Source organism: Cucumis melo, chromosome 4 (assembly GCF_025177605.1).
Source record: "Cucumis melo cultivar AY chromosome 4, USDA_Cmelo_AY_1.0, whole genome shotgun sequence".
In the NCBI taxonomy this organism is placed as follows: Eukaryota; Viridiplantae; Streptophyta; class Magnoliopsida; order Cucurbitales; family Cucurbitaceae; genus Cucumis; species Cucumis melo.
In genome coordinates, this window is record NC_066860.1 from 20,464,261 (window position 1) to 20,479,862 (window position 15,602).

At 32.2% G+C, this 15,602-nt stretch overlaps 3 protein-coding genes across 5 annotated transcripts; 2 read left to right on the top strand and 1 right to left on the bottom strand.

Annotated features, from left to right (window-relative positions):
• The first annotated feature begins 1,385 nt into the window (after positions 1-1,385).
• On the top strand, positions 1,386-5,446 carry LOC103499207 (ubiquitin-conjugating enzyme E2 34-like). Of its 2 annotated transcripts, XM_008462138.3 has the most exons (11): positions 1,402-1,670; positions 2,218-2,268; positions 2,614-2,743; positions 2,977-3,031; positions 3,577-3,615; positions 3,825-3,888; positions 4,016-4,077; positions 4,155-4,194; positions 4,352-4,379; positions 4,493-4,584; positions 4,911-5,446. In XM_008462138.3, the coding sequence occupies exons 3-11, from the start codon at positions 2,687-2,689 to the stop codon at positions 5,185-5,187; spliced, it is 714 nt and encodes a 237-aa protein (XP_008460360.2). In that variant the 5' UTR covers positions 1,402-1,670; positions 2,218-2,268; positions 2,614-2,686; the 3' UTR covers positions 5,188-5,446. The 2 variants fall into 2 exon arrangements, with proteins under 2 accessions (XP_008460359.2, XP_008460360.2); XM_008462137.3 differs by lacking the exon at positions 2,218-2,268 and having other exon boundaries at positions 1,386-1,670.
• A 1,033-nt stretch (positions 5,447-6,479) lies between these two features.
• LOC103499209 (uncharacterized) lies at positions 6,480-7,567 on the top strand. Of its 2 annotated transcripts, XM_051084375.1 has the most exons (3): positions 6,480-6,575; positions 6,892-6,984; positions 7,054-7,567. In XM_051084375.1, exons 2-3 carry the CDS (start codon positions 6,904-6,906, stop codon positions 7,456-7,458), a joined length of 486 nt encoding a protein of 161 aa, XP_050940332.1. In that variant the 5' UTR covers positions 6,480-6,575; positions 6,892-6,903; the 3' UTR covers positions 7,459-7,567. The 2 variants fall into 2 exon arrangements, with proteins under 2 accessions (XP_050940332.1, XP_050940331.1); XM_051084374.1 differs by having other exon boundaries at positions 6,488-6,984.
• Positions 7,568-7,645: 78 nt separating this feature from the next.
• Positions 7,646-8,850, bottom strand: LOC103499208 (RING-H2 finger protein ATL3-like). The gene has a single exon (XM_008462140.3). The coding sequence runs from the start codon at positions 8,649-8,651 to the stop codon at positions 7,800-7,802; it is 852 nt and encodes a 283-aa protein (XP_008460362.2). The 5' UTR covers positions 8,652-8,850; the 3' UTR covers positions 7,646-7,799.
• Positions 8,851-15,602: the final 6,752 nt, after the last annotated feature.

Sequence of the window (15,602 nt, forward strand, 5' to 3'; positions counted from 1 at the left end):
TTTCCCAAACAAGGATTATTATATAATCCTTATTCTAAACAAGGATTATCATAACCCTTACTTTTTCATAAAACTCTCCTTCCCCCAACGACTTCTAAAGGTAGTGATTAATTGAAAATTGAAAATAATGAGGCTTTTATATATATTGTAAATTAATAAATATATAGAGGTTTTTTCAAAAATATAAAAAAGTGCCAAAATATTTACACTCTATAAAACAATTCAAAAACTGAAAAAAGCTCAGAGGTCCACCGTGTAAAATACAAAAATGTTTCATCAACCACGCCATCAACAACGTGCGCATAATATATTTACGATCGTTTAGATTTAGTTATTGTTTGATACGCGATCGTTTATATATGACTACAATTTATACGTGATTGTTTAGATATGATTACAATTTATCTTTTCAATTTCATCGTTTAATTTTGTTACACGATCGTTTAATTTGGTTACCTGATTGTTTAGATTTGATCGGACCCAAATCTAAATGATTTTTTTTTTAAAATTTGGTACACGATCGTTTAAATTTCTTTATAGGATGGTTTACTTTTTTTACACGATCATCTACTTTTTTTTACACGATCGTTTATAGTTGGCTACTCCAATCCAAATGATTTTTTCAAAATTCTTTATACACACGTTTACATTTAGCTACTTCAATCTAAATAATTTTTTTTTCAAAATTCTTTATACACAATATTTTATTTTTTTACACGATTGTTTACTATTTTTACGTGATCGTTTACATTTGGCTACTCCAATCTAAATGATCTTTTTTAAGGATTCTTTATATACGATATTTTATTTTTTTTACACTATAGTTTAAATTTGTCTACTCCAATCTAAATGATTATTTTTTTCAAGATTCTTTATACACAATCTTTTATTTTTTTTACACGATCGTTTACTTTTTTAGTTTACATTTGGCTACTCCAATCTAAATGATTTTTTTCAAAATTGTTTATACACGATCTTAAAAGACGATGGAAAGAAATCGTAGCTTAAAAAAAAGAAAAAGTAGAAAGACGAGGGAAAAACGAAAAAAAATGTGGAGGAAAAGAAGAGAATGGATGAAAAGATTAAACAACGTAAATAAAAAATTGAAAAATAAGAAAGACGTTGGAAAGAAATCGTAGAAAAAAATAGGAAAAAAAATTGTATAAAAAAATGAGAAAGACTAAATCGTAGAGAATCCCATAAGAAAAGAAACGTGTGGAAGGACAAAACTGAAATATTTAAAAAAACAGCTAATTTATGGGATTTGTGACAGTAAATAGTTTGATATTTGTTATAAGAGTCCCAAATATATATAATCTATAATTTTACATAAATAATTAACAATCAATTATTAGAGAGAAAAGTGAGTGTGGTTTTACAAAAATGCCCAGAAGATAACGAATTTGAGAGGGGGCGGATGTGGGTTGCCGAAGGAGTCAACAAACTCTCGGGGGTGCGGCTGCGTTTCCTCCCAATTCTCTTGTTCTCTTGTAATTGAATCCTTTCCATTCTCCGACTCGCTTCTTTCACCAAACCCACCCCCATCCTCACCCCCACCCTCTCTTCCTTCTTTGCAATTTTCAATTCATCACTGCCACCTGACCGATTAACCCATCTCAATCCGACGAAAACCCTATTCAATTTCCTTCTCTTTCATCATTTCAATCCAGGTATTCTTCTCACTTCATTCCCACTTTTCTCTTTACTTTCTGATTTTTTTTCTCTCTACGTCGAGGCTTTTGAATTTCGATGCTGTCCCCAAGTTTCTCTCTTGTCTTCGTTTTCCTTCTCCCCGGTCATTTTTTGTTTTTGGGTGATCCTGATCTCAACCTCCGGTCGTTGGGGTTGTGGTTTAACGGCCTCGATCACAGGTTGATCACGGATTCAATTCGAAAGAATGAGCGGCAGATTTTTGTTTTGTCGGAGGGTTTGCAGTTTCTCAATTATGACGAAATTTCCATACTTGATTTCAATTGCATTATTCATTTTATTATTGTTGTGATTATTTTTGGGAATGGATGATTGTATGACACTATTTTATTCTAATCGGATGATTTCTTGTTATAATTTTTAAGCAGTTAAGGGGAATTTTGCTGTGCTTGTTCCATTTTAACTTTTAACAGGTTTTAGACTATCTTGGATTCGTTTGTTATTTGTTTTTTTCTTCTAAAAAAAAATTATTTTTGTACACATTCAGTTAATCGTAAATCTAATCAGGTATTGATTAACAACAGAGAGCCTTGCCATTGCCAACTGCCACAGTGAAAGGTGACTTGAATAACAAAGAATTACAAGCAATTGAATTTAGTGCTGACTTTTGGATTGCTTGTTCTTACAGTTCTCTTTGTTTACCTCATTGTTATTATTGTTCTCATTTATATGTACTTAATATATAACTTGTCTGTATGTTTTCTGTTATAGAAAGTTACTGCATTTAAAATTTTCTTGAATTAAAAACCTTTTGTGTTGCTTTCTCTTTAAGAAATAGATATTTTCTCTTTAGAGTTTTTAAAACTATGACTGCTTCTGTACTTGGGAAAATAATCATTTCCGTTTCTCATCAGTTCTTTGCCATAAATATTATCTTTTCCTCTGTTTATGTCACCTTACCAGGCATTGTTTTTGAGGTTGACGAAAGATTGAAAGAACAATAGCAGCTGATTTTTGTTATCGGTAGCTTTGTGGAATGGCAGATAAAGCTTGTATCAAGAGGCTTCAAAAGGAATATAGAGCTCTCTGTAAAGTATGTGTATCTGATTTTATTTTCTTTCTTCTTTTTGAAATGATTGGGTTACAATACAATGCATGGATTTGTGGGATAAGTAATTTATTGGCTAATTTGGACAAAATAATATTAGATTAAGAAACTTAAACTGAATATTCCAACTCTTCCTTTGCATTTTTCTTGCTGAAATTCTCGCACATTTCTGTACTTGTCCCACAAATGGTGCTGACTTTGCTATTTGTAAATTTTAGGAGCCTGTTTCACACATTGTTGCTCGTCCTGCTCCTAGCGACATTCTTGAGTGGCGTAAGTTTGTTCCTATTGATATTATTTTGGTGTTGGTGATGGAGCTTCTCGTTTTCTGCATGCAATTTTGTATGTAGGAACTATGATACATACGACAATGTTTTTTTGAAATTGACGTCAGTCCTATGTTATTATTTTATTTTATTTATTGATTATAGGAGACTTCAGTCTAATTTTTAATTGATCCAGACTGTAAAATGATGTATTATTATCTTGTGTGGAAAGGTTGAGAGAAAACTGCTAGATCATTGTAATGTTGAATGCTGGTTAGATTGTGATAATTGGCTGACTGGAAAACTTGAGGTCTACAATCTTTTTGTCACTGAGCATTGCATGTGGTGTTAGTAATATGTTGGCGCTGAGATTTTGTGAAGCATTGCTTTCCTGTTGTACGGCATAATTAAATTCTTATTTTCTTTATTTTTTTCCTCTCAAGTTCCAACTTTTGAATTGATTCTGTCTCTCTCTCTCTCTCATGAAATATGTGTTCTTTTGCTTATCGTATTGACATTATAGTTTGCATATTAAACGTTGTTCCATTTCAGATTATGTTCTGGAGGGAAGTGAGGGAACTCCTTTTGCCGGTGAGTTTGTTTACTTTAATCCTAGTATTCTTATGAACACTTCTCTTCCAAATTCAATCGTGAACTTTAGTTGAAGGTCTCTTTAACTTTGCTGCTTAGTTTCCACTTGGATTTCAACGTCTTTTTATTATTATTATTGTTGTTGTTGTTGTTATTGTTACTATTGTTATTATTTTTTTTTAATGGAAATCATTGAAAATCTTTGTTAGGAGGGTTCTACCACGGAAAAATTAAATTTCCCCCGGAGTACCCATTCAAACCTCCGGGAATCAGGTATAAGCACCTTCAATGTGTAGTGATCTTTGTTTGAGAAGAGATTTTTATTAAAGCATAGGCTAATCTTTCTTATTGCATTTTAAATATGATTTCTGATACTTTTATGATTCTTTGTACATTGTAGCATGATTACCCCAAATGGCCGGTTTATGACACAGAAGAAAATTTGTTTATCTATGAGTGACTGTAAGTTTTTGGTTTTTAAAGATGATCATGGCTGTTTATTTATAGAAATGATTCTAATTGACTCGATCTGTCTGCAGTTCACCCGGAAAGTTGGAATCCTATGTGGTCCGTGTCGAGGTGAGACAATCCTTTTCTCCCTGATATGTTACAATTATTCTGTAGTGCCCGTGTTTTCTTTTTCTACTATATTTTTCTTTAGGTTAACAAATAGTTGCTTGGTGTGTGGCTAACTTTTCTCATGGATCTTTCATTCTTTGCTTTCTAACAATTGCAGCATACTAACCGGGCTTCTTTCATTCATGGTGAGTACATTTGAGCACTCGGCTCGTTTTGGTTGTGGTTGTCTAATTGAAGATGGCTGCTTTTGTTTCTTTATCTGTTCCTATTATCTGTTAATAATGACTTTCTTACGTAGATGGACAACAGTCCCACTACTGGCAGCGTGAATACTACAGCTGCTGAGAAGGAACGCTTGGCAAAAACTTCTCTTGCATTCAATTGTAAAAAGTAAGTTCAATACAGGATTTCATGTCCTTGAACGTCATTCGTCTTCTGCTGCGGTTCTAACTGCCATCTACATTCCCTTATTTTTACTGTTTTTCATGGAAACATCGATTTTAGAGACGTGCAACAATGATTACTCTACTAGGCCATAAAACTTGGGCGTCCTTGAATGCGTACATTGCAAGTTATCTTTCTTGAATTTTTCACACTTACTTTATAGCCATGTCCTTTGCGAATTCCTTTTATTCTTTTTCAACAACAATCGTGCATCAAATCATCAATTTTCTAACATCTAATCTATTGCAAATAAATATACTTTTGTATAACAGCCCAACCTTTAGAAAACTGTTTCCTGAATACGTGGAGAAATACAATCAGCAGCAGCAATCAGAGCAGCTCGTTGCAGAACAGGCTTCACCGAAGTCATCAGAGGAAGGCGAAGGCAAGCACATAATGAAAAGGGTGAGGTCCATGGAAGAGAACATTAACAAAGCAGATGGAGAAGACATGAAAAAAAATCGAAAGCAGTCGTTTCCTACATGGTTGTTGCTGCTACTCTTCTCAATCTTCGGAGTCTTAATGGCATTGCCTCTCCTTCAACCGTGAAACCACATGGGAAGGTTGGATAGGTAATGGTAGACAGACTAGTTTTATGCCAAATCAAGGATGCTCATATTTTTGCATTGTACTTAACATAGTGTGTCTGTATAGATGGTCTGGTGTTTAATGATGTGGCTTTCATGTTGCTGAGAGTCTATTATGTTTTGAATAGTTGCTTGAAAACTAAACAATCCCTTTGTTTGTCTGTCTATATATGGTTTCAATTACTATTAAGTATTATTAGTTGAGGCAGGACACTGCAGGATATTGTTTCTTTTTTCACTTTCTTAGATTGGAGAGAGCTCCTCGGAGCCATCCCAAAGTTCAGCCGTGTTTCACGCTCCTCTGACGTTTCCAATCCTCATGGGGCCATAATCCATTTTTCTACATTACTTTTCTCTGTAAAATGCGCCTATTTTTCATTGCGAGCAAATATATTTCATGTAGTTTACAATAATGACAAAACTTTGGAATTTCATCCTTTCACTATGCTGAGGAACCTTGCTTGTTGAGGCAATTTCAGATATTCTCTCTTTTACAAATTCAATTCACATGTTTGGTAATTTTCACATATTTAAATTTTGTTTTGAATTATTAAAATTGGTGTTTTAAACTGATATGGAGTATGACAAAATAAAATTGATTGATGATGGAGGTTTGTGGGTATGATGATTATTCGGTTTTTTTTTTTTTTTTTTTTTTGGGGTACTTCGACATTTACGGATACAAGTTACAAAATAATTTTTGAGAAAATAATAAGAGAGTACATTAATGTGGCTAATTTAATCATATCTTACGAGTTAAGGCATTAACAACGCTCCACCTCCCAATTATAACACTGAAGAAAAAGAAAAACAGACTTTGATAAATCATTTTACTTCGTAAACCTATATTGGAATTATAAATCAAGTAATCATTTAAAGGATGGATTTCGTCTTAAAATAGTAAATAATTCATTTGCAAGTAACGAAAATGCAATAATTAAGAGCAGAATATAAAAAGGGTACCCATGTATATATGCGTTCAAAATGTAGTAGATAGATTTAGATTATGTGTTTTAATACCCAAAAGAAGTGACAACCTCTCTTAACTGTAATGAAAACATAACATAAAGATTAAGTTGACAAGATAAATAATCATATTGCAATGGTCATGTGTACTGCGATCATATATTTTACTTTTTTGCTTTGATGATGATTATGTTAGGTAGAATTGGGTGCTATCAAATTTATTGCTTTCCCATTTCCCTGAAACTTTATTCCTTAATTTCTTAGTAGCTTTCTACTGTCTGCCACTTTTGGAAAGACAACAATTTGTAATTGAATCCCATATGGAGTTCTTCAATTGGTGGTGGTTGAACTTTGCTCCTTTTGATTTAGATTCATAAGTTTAGAGGTTCTTCTTCTTCTTCTTCTTCTTCTATTTGCCTTATTTGAAGCTACAATTTCCTTTTCTTTTTAAGCTTTTTTGGCTTCATTCCAGAACTCTACCTGCCATTTCTTCTGAACCAAGCTTCCTTATTTTGTTTTTGTTTCTTTTTTACTTGGGGAGCATTAGCTGAAAAACATGAACCACAAGGAATACAAAACATCCTGAAAGCTGACAAAAGTTGATTCCCAAATTTCATGTGTCTAATTCTCTGTTGTTTCTTGTCTCCTATCTCTTCTGTCTGATATTTCTTTCTGGACTTATTTAGTATTTTGGTTGGCTGTGTTTTGTTCAATGAAGAAATCTGATTCACTCGATTATGAGATGGAGAATACTGGTTTTGATGATTTTGATATTGGCCTGAACTTTTCCATGGTGAGTCATTAATGTAGTTTCATCTGATATTCTTCATGTATTAATGAAATTTGTTTGTCAATTTACCAGTTCTTGGAAGAAGCAAAACATCATGCAACACGACAACATTTGAAGGCAGCCTCCATAGAAGAGGAAACAGGAAGGAAACGGTTGGCACAAGAGAAAAAGAACAAGAAATCATGGAAAAACACACTCTTCTCATGGTTGAAAAGTGACAAAAAGAGCAAATCTCTACCTAAACCAGAGAAAAATCCTCACACACCTAATAAAAGACGTGTTTATGTTTCTGGTCCAATGTATAGCGAAGCTACGACCACCAATGGCAGACCTCGACGTCGTCCGATGTCTGGACCGATTGCTAGTCTCTTCAATCCTAGTATGAGAACAGAGACGGAGATCCCATATATGTGTCTCCAACAGCTTAGTGCCCCTAATAGCAATCACAATTATGGACCAATTTATCTTGTTACATAGGCTTACGTTGTTCTCATTTCATCTTTGTCTTACATTTCTATGTTGGTTTGTTTTGTGTGTCTGAAGGTTTTGAAAGCTTATTAAATGTTATGGTTATTATGTTGTCATATTTGCCTCTTTTCATAAATCAAGTTCATTCCATCATATACTATAACAGATCAAAATGGATTCAAAGGATACAAAAAGCTTCTGAAAAGTAACCATATTTCTAACAAAATGGAAGAGTTGGTTGGAGAAACATTGATTTCAGAGATGATCTCAACAACACTATCCCTCTCGTTACTGAAAAACAAATAAATTTATACAAATTTTGTATAAGCTTTAACTTTGTTCTCACCCTCTCATGGAAGTTGTTCTGATTCAGCATTAGCTGAATTTGAATTACAAGGATTCACTCTTCTTTGCCTACTCAAAAGTCTTTTCAAAGACCTCAACCTAGTGACAACAGGTAACTTTCCATCTTCATTAGTTGTTAATGGCGGAAATTGAACTTCATTCTGTACATCAATCACTAATTCTGCATCTGGGTAAGTGGTTGATGCCGATGAAGAAGCCGCCGGAAAATGGTTTTGAGAAGGACCCTCTTCCACTTCAAGAAGAGCTCCGGCAGAGGTGACCTGCCCTTGATTTCCCCAAATCAATACATTAGTTGGGAAAGTTGGAGATTCTGAGGACAACCCAGAAGTTGAATCTTCATCGTGCAACTCGGCGGTGTCTGCGACGGCGGTGGTGACGGGGTTCCGACAGAGAGGGCAAGTGGAATGAGACTGAAACCACATATCGATACAATCGCTATGGAAGCCATGGAAGCAATCATGAAGCAGCTTTGCCTTTTCACCTTCAACAAGATCGGAGAGACAAACGGCACACTCGAGCCCATCTTTGAAGTCATCGGGGTGAAATATGATAACAGGGAGTGAGCGGAGGACAGTGGGGTCTAACCCTCTTGCAGAATTGGGGTCATGTACGGCGGAGAACTCAAATCGGCGGCGGCGGCGGCGGCGGCGAGTTTCAAGTGGAAGAGGGGTGGGATCTTCAATGCGAGACCATAACCATTTGGCGTAGAGTTGGAGAAGAAGAACAAAAACAAGGACTAAGAAGAAGACTAAAATGGCTGTGATAATGACCATTCCAGGTAGCTCGATGGTGACGGAGTCGCCGGAGTGTTGACTCAGCTTGTACTCGTCTTCCATTATCTGAGTAGAGAGAATTGAAATTGAGGGAAGAGGAAGAAGAAGAAGAATGCAAAAATGGGTTGAAATTGATTATTACATAGCGGAGCGAATGGATTCATGAGTTACAAAACAACAGCTTCAAAATCAAAACTAACTTTTTTTTTTGTTTTTGTTTTTGGTAAGTCCTACTCATGACTTGTGAGGCCTAAAGTTTGTGCCGCAGCAATCATGCCGGGTTTTTTCACACGTAAAAGGTGGGGATTTTTAAAAAACCTAATATTTTTATGAATTAAATTCATCACTTTTTTACAACTCCAATAATTTATACCATTCAATACAATTTCGTTTCAAAATTGCTATTACATGGTGAATACATTTATTACTTTTTTTTTTTTTGAATAATAGTAAATATATCAAATTCTATGTGTGATATGTTCTATGGTTGATAGGATAGATTTTTATCAATTAAATGTTTTACCTTCTACTAACGATAAGATATACGATTGATAGATAGTAAAAAGTTGGATCTCAATTTTGTTATATTTGTAAACTTTTTTACACTGTCCTATATTTATTATCTTTAAGTTTAATTGTTATATTTATCACTTACGGATTGAATTGAAGTATAGAGTGTGTTTAGACTTAAAAAAAAGGAACTTATAGATAGATAATTTTTCGAAAAAATATTTATTTAATTCTCTACGCTTGAATACTCTACCATTCATTATATGTTACTACATTCACTAAATTTAAATTATTACGAATATAATTTAATAATCATACATTTGTACTTGTACTAATAGCCTAACGTATAATTATATAAGACTTATTGAACACCAATATAAAAGAATTAGGAATGTATTAAAAGACTAAAAAACAAAAAATGTACGTAGACAAGTGTTAGAGAAGTTTAGAGGGTGTATTATAAAAAAAATAAAGAATGGATTGGATTAAAGCATAAGTGGAGGGAGTGGGTGGAGAGGAGGGGCCATGGCCATGAGAGAAAGCGAATCATTAATAGCCATCAACTTTCGGCAAATAAATTCTCCATAAACTCCGGAAAATACAAGACAAATTTCAACAGTAACTCACGAACTCAATTAACTAATTAAACATACCCAATTAATTAAAACATATAATTAAAGGCTAAATAGTTTTTTTTTGTCTGGTTCTTGAATATTAAATTTTATAAACAATATTTCCATTCCATTCCCTTCCATTAATTCTCTTGTAATGTTATTTATATACTTTTAGAAATGTTTTTAAAAAGTATGTCAAAAGTTTTAAATACTAAAAACTTATAATTTGTTTGAAATTTGATTTAAGTGTGCACCTACGTGTTTAATTCAAAAGAATAAAAATCATGGTATAGAAGAAAACAAATATAATGTTAAAAACTCAAATGACAATTGTTAAAAATGAGCATAACACACAAATAAAATGATTATCAATTACTTGAATGTCAGATTTTTTAAAGTTTTAATATTTTTTAATTTTATTGAGGTGAAAACATGGAAGTGTTGTCTCGTTTAGGAGGTGTTTGGCACAACAACATGAGATGAATTATTGTTTGGCCCGCCAACTTTACATGTTGGTAGAGTTGAGTATACCAACTCCTCACCCCAACTCTCCCTTCTTCCCAATGTTTTCAATGGGTTCACCCATTAACCACCATTGACGATTACTATTGCCACACTTTGAGAACCAACTTTGACGACCACTTTCGCACATCCAACTTTGATGACCTAATATTCCAGGCTCCGACAACCATCTTCGATGACAAACTTCGGTGATCATCTCCAACAACCACCTTTTGCGTGATTGACTCTAATGACCAGTTTTGGGCTAAGGTAACCATTCCTAATACCAAACACCAGCGAAAATCAATTTCGATGACCAACTTTGCAATACGAATTCCAAGCTCCGACAACAAACTTTGGCGACCAACTCCAAGAACGCCTTCGTGCAACCAACTTCTGCCTTCGACAATCACCTAGAATTACAAACTTTGGTGAAAATCACCTTTGATAATTAACTTCAACAACCACCTTCATCTTCAACAACTACATCTGCGACAAACTTCAATGAGAATCATCTTTTGATAATCAACTTCAATGACAAGTGACAATCATCTCTAACAATCAATACCAATATTTACCTTAGGCAACCAAGAACAGTAGAGACCATCTCTACTGATCAATTTCAACAACAATCATATATGGCGGTCAACTTCAAGAATCATCTTGAACAACTAAGTCCAAGCACCAACTTTATTGTTCATTTTCCACGACTAACTTGGCCAATATATACAATATATATACAAAAGAACTTGGCTGACAAAAATGCATTTAATACAAAATTAAAATAATTAATCCGTAATGCTTGATAGTGATATTTTATAATAATTTGATATTGAGAAGTTGTCTAAAAACGGTTGGGTCATCCTTATAGGCTTATTTGTCACAAGCATTCAGGAGATCGATTACTTCTTAACAACATCACCACAATCAATTAAGATGTATTGTTTGTGCTTACTAAGCAGGACTAACCAACTTAATTATTTTAAAGAACAATATTTTTTTTATAGGCATGAAATTGATTTTTTGTTGACCATATATATATATATATATATATATATATACACACACATGCTATTATATTTTTATTTAATTGCATTTACATATCAAATTAGTGTTAAGGATTTGAAAAAGTATGTAATGAAGGGTGGAACAAAACACAAAGCAAAAACAAACAAAAATAGTAAAGAACAAAAATAAAATATACATAAAATGGGGATTGTTTTTTAAAAAACATTTTCTAGCCATAATTAATGAAAATGAATATATGTTCTTTGACGATTTTCCAAATTTGGAGGAATTGAATTGGAATTGTTGAAAACATCTGGATGCATTTCATTGATTGCTAAGATAATAGGAGAGATTCATTTAAAATAAATCACGAGGGAGGAAAAATACACATAAAAAATAGGAAGAAAAAGAAAAAGATGAAATTCATGAAAAAATTAGGAATAAAAAGTTTTGAATTTTCTTTTGTTTTACATTTTATTTATTTATGTTACCGCAATAAATGTAGTGGTTTAATTGTTGTTCATTACCAAAAAGAAAATAAAAAAACTTAAATAAACAAAAGAAAAAATGCAATCCATATCAAAGATAGGTAAAGTTATTGAATAAATATTTTAAAAGAAAAAATAGGTTTAAAAAATATATTATTTCTAATTCAAAAACTTACATTAGACATAGCTGACATATGATCTAACTCTGCACTCCAAATACAAACGACAAAACAACTCTACACCCCAAACACAAACACGTGAACTTTCTAGACATAAGAACTCTCAAGACATATAAATTCTTAACAACCCTTTCTCAACTCAGCGCCTTTTTCATATCCTTTGTGATCAGAATGTGTTAGAGCATTGTATTATGTGAAAAGCTTTGGAGGTTCGAGTGTCTTTTATTCTTTCTTCTCATACTTTGAATGGTTCATCACAGCTATATTCATGTTGTGATATGTTTGTGTAGTAATTGAAATTTGTAGTTTGCCTTTTTTTTTTTTCTAATAAAATAAAATAAAATTATTTACGGTAAATAAAAATGAGCGGGAAGATTTAAACTTGTAACTTGAGTAAATTAATTATATTAATTTTGGGTTAATAATTTGAATGCTAGAAAGATGTTTGTGTCACCCAACAAAATTCCACTTAGGGGAAAGTTGCGGATTACCAACTAATGTTGTCTCTATATACTTTGACACAAATATCCCTCTTTTACTTAGTTAAATCCAATTATAGCCCACAACACTTTCAATCTTTTAGTTTAAAGTTTATAATTTTTATGAGAAGAAAAATAAAACTCTTTCATTATAATAGTGGAAAATCTTAGTTGTAATAATTCATCATTTTACCTTTATTTAATCATTACAGAAACTCTCTTTTAAAGAACCCATCTACAATGTAAAAACTGTTAAATACCCGTTTTTAGGACTTGATTTGAATAATATAATTTTAGTTAAAATTAGAAATTTAATTCTCATGATCGGTATCCATTTTAGTTTCTAAATTCTTATAAATAATTAGTTCTTAAATTTCCAAATTTGTATCTAATGACTTTTAATCCATTTGAATTTTGTGCTCTTAGTAGATCCATGAAATTTTTATAATTTTTAAAAGTTTATTGATTGATTAGTTGTAAATCTGAATCATGTGTGTTATATATCTCAAACTTTTTAGTAGCAATGAAGTTAAAAAAATATAAAAAAATGACAAAATATTTACGGTCTATAGAAGAATTTCAAAAATAGAAAAAGCTTAGAAGCCCACCGTGTAAAATACAAAAAATGTTCCGTCAACTATGCTGTCAATAACGTGCGTATAATATATTTGCGATCGTTTAGATATGACTACAACGTAATCGTTTAGATATGACTATAATTTATACGGGATCGTTTAGATATGGTTACAACGCGATCATTTAATGGCTACAATGCAATCGTTTAAATATGACTATAATTTATACGAGATCATTTAGATATGGCTACAATGCGATCGTTTAGATATGACTATAATTTATACACGATCGTTTAGATATGACTACAATTTATATGCGATCATTTAGATATGACTACAATTTATCTTTTCAATTATATCGTTTAATTTTGTTACACGATCGTTTAGATTTGGGGACCCAAATCTAAATGATCACTAGAGGAAAAATGGCCAACGATGACAGTTAAGTGTTGTCATTAAAAGCTTTCGTGACAGTTTTTTGCAGTCATTGATGCGGCAGTCATAGAAAGTATTTTATGACAGTTCCCCAAAACTGTCACGAAATGTAGTTTTTCATGACATAGAATAAATGTCACGAATTCAATATCTTATGACAGAGTATAACTGTCATTATTTATTTTTGATGACAGTTAATAACTATCATTGTTTATATTTTATGACATCAGATAACTGTCATAGTTTACATTTTATGAGAGCGAATAACTGTCATTGTTAATATTGTATGACAGATATTAAATGTCATTATTTATCTTTTATGACACTTTTTAACTGTCATCATTTCACTTTCCATGACATTAATTAACTGTCGATAAAACTTTTTCGATGACAGTTTTTTTTACATTTAAATGTCTTAATTTTGTTTTTAGTCACTATTTGTCTTGCACTATTTTTTTTTATTAAATCCTGTTTTTCATGTTGTCATGCCATTACACATATCATTACACAGATCAATACAATCACATATGGAAAGAAACGGTGAACGCTTTAATATAAACCTACATACATTTTATAATATCGCTTTAAGTGTTGGTACATATATGGTTTGTTACGAACAAGCTATTTAAATAACTACATTTAAACCATAAAATTTCCTACCAAACCTACAAAAATGCCTATACATCAATGAATTCTATACATCAATGAATTGCTGCAAATATGGCTTCACTGCTCCAATGGATTCTGGCAAAACCTAGTAAGGAAATAAAAGGAAACAAAATTGATTCAACAATACAGCACACAAACTTAGCTAAATGAATTATAAAACTTCATACAAAGTCCAAAACAAAACATATTAGAGGCAACACATAAATACAAAACTCATACAGAAAACACAAGCATGATCCATAAACACCTACTATATTATGACTTCTATATTATAATACAAAACGCCTACCTTAACACATAAATTTCTCCTACTTCAATACATCAACAAAACTCCATTTGTATGGTGTTTGTATCATTCAACACTTCAGTTCTAAAATGAAGCACTAGAAAAAACTCCAAATACTCCCAAGAAACTTAATAAAAAGTTTTAAACTACGAAAAAAAGAAAAAATGTTGAAATAAAATTGATACCTCCAGAGATATAGCACGGTGAATGAGACGTGCATTGCTATGAAGAAAGTTTAAAGACTCTGCTAGTTGAAGCAAACCATGTTTTATTTCCAGTAATCCCATTTCCTGTAAAATGTCAATGAAGAACAAGCCGATGAGAATAGAGAAGCTTTTATGAAAACTACAAGCATCACATGATTAGTGATCCAAACAAACAAAAAAAAAAAAAATCATAAGTATGACACATATGAGAAGTATATATATGTCAGAATTCATTTTCTAAATTAACGAATGAAAAGGTCTATAAACAGAATTTCCCTACAAACTTATCAGAAATACTAAAAACGCTTTCATCTAAAACACTTCCACAAAACATTTACATTTACAAATGACAACCCTACAACCAGGCTAACAGTTATAGATGCAGTGAATTTATCAAGGTAATTTGAAAAAAGCTATCCTATCCCTCAGTGAAAAATGATGAGACGCTGACTATGTTTCTAATAGCCAGAACTAACTATAACTTTGAAGTCAATCTAACCAAACTATAACTCAAAGCATATTTGAACAACTATAACTCCGAAGTCAATCTAACCAAACTAATCAATGTTATTATAAAAAGTTAATTAAACATCAATTGACTGTTTCTTCCATGAGCAAACAAGGATGAAAAGAGAAAATACCTCTCATTAACGAATATTTGAAGACAAATTATGTAAATGAATCAAATTCTATACAGAACTATTTTAAGTTGTAGACCACCTCAAGAATTGCAGTGAGCCATTTCAGACTTAAAAAAAATATGGAGCATGGTTTTAATTTAAGTGTATCATATGCAAGGTTCAAGAGCATACTAGAGTTTCACCCATCGCTTTGGCATGAACTTGAAATTAGAGAAAAAATATATATTTAGGAAGAATGATGAGCATCCTTTATATTTGGGAAATTTTGGTTGTTTGCAAGAAGACCACACCGCGGAAGGCCAAAAGTTGGGTTAATTTTCAAAAAAATGTTCTGAAAAATATTTTCAAACCAAATGTACCCTAAGAGTATTCCATGGGAACTTCTACAAAGCCACTAGAAGAACCTATGCTTTCATTCAGGAA

Excerpts from the sequence above, each read along its gene's own strand:
- LOC103499209 (XM_051084375.1), top strand. The coding sequence starts at position 6,904 with ATGAAGAAATCTGATTCACTCGATTATGAGATGGAGAATACTGGTTTT. Across the intron at positions 6,985-7,053 it reads TTGGCCTGAACTTTTCCATG|TTCTTGGAAGAAGCAAAACA; the intron begins GTGAGTCATTAA and ends TCAATTTACCAG.
- LOC103499207 (XM_008462137.3), top strand. The coding sequence starts at position 2,687 with ATGGCAGATAAAGCTTGTATCAAGAGGCTTCAAAAGGAATATAGAGCT. Across the intron at positions 4,195-4,351 it reads CCTATGTGGTCCGTGTCGAG|CATACTAACCGGGCTTCTTT; the intron begins GTGAGACAATCC and ends TAACAATTGCAG. Across the intron at positions 4,380-4,492 it reads CCGGGCTTCTTTCATTCATG|ATGGACAACAGTCCCACTAC; the intron begins GTGAGTACATTT and ends TTTCTTACGTAG.
- LOC103499208 (XM_008462140.3), bottom strand. The coding sequence starts at position 8,651 with ATGGAAGACGAGTACAAGCTGAGTCAACACTCCGGCGACTCCGTCACC.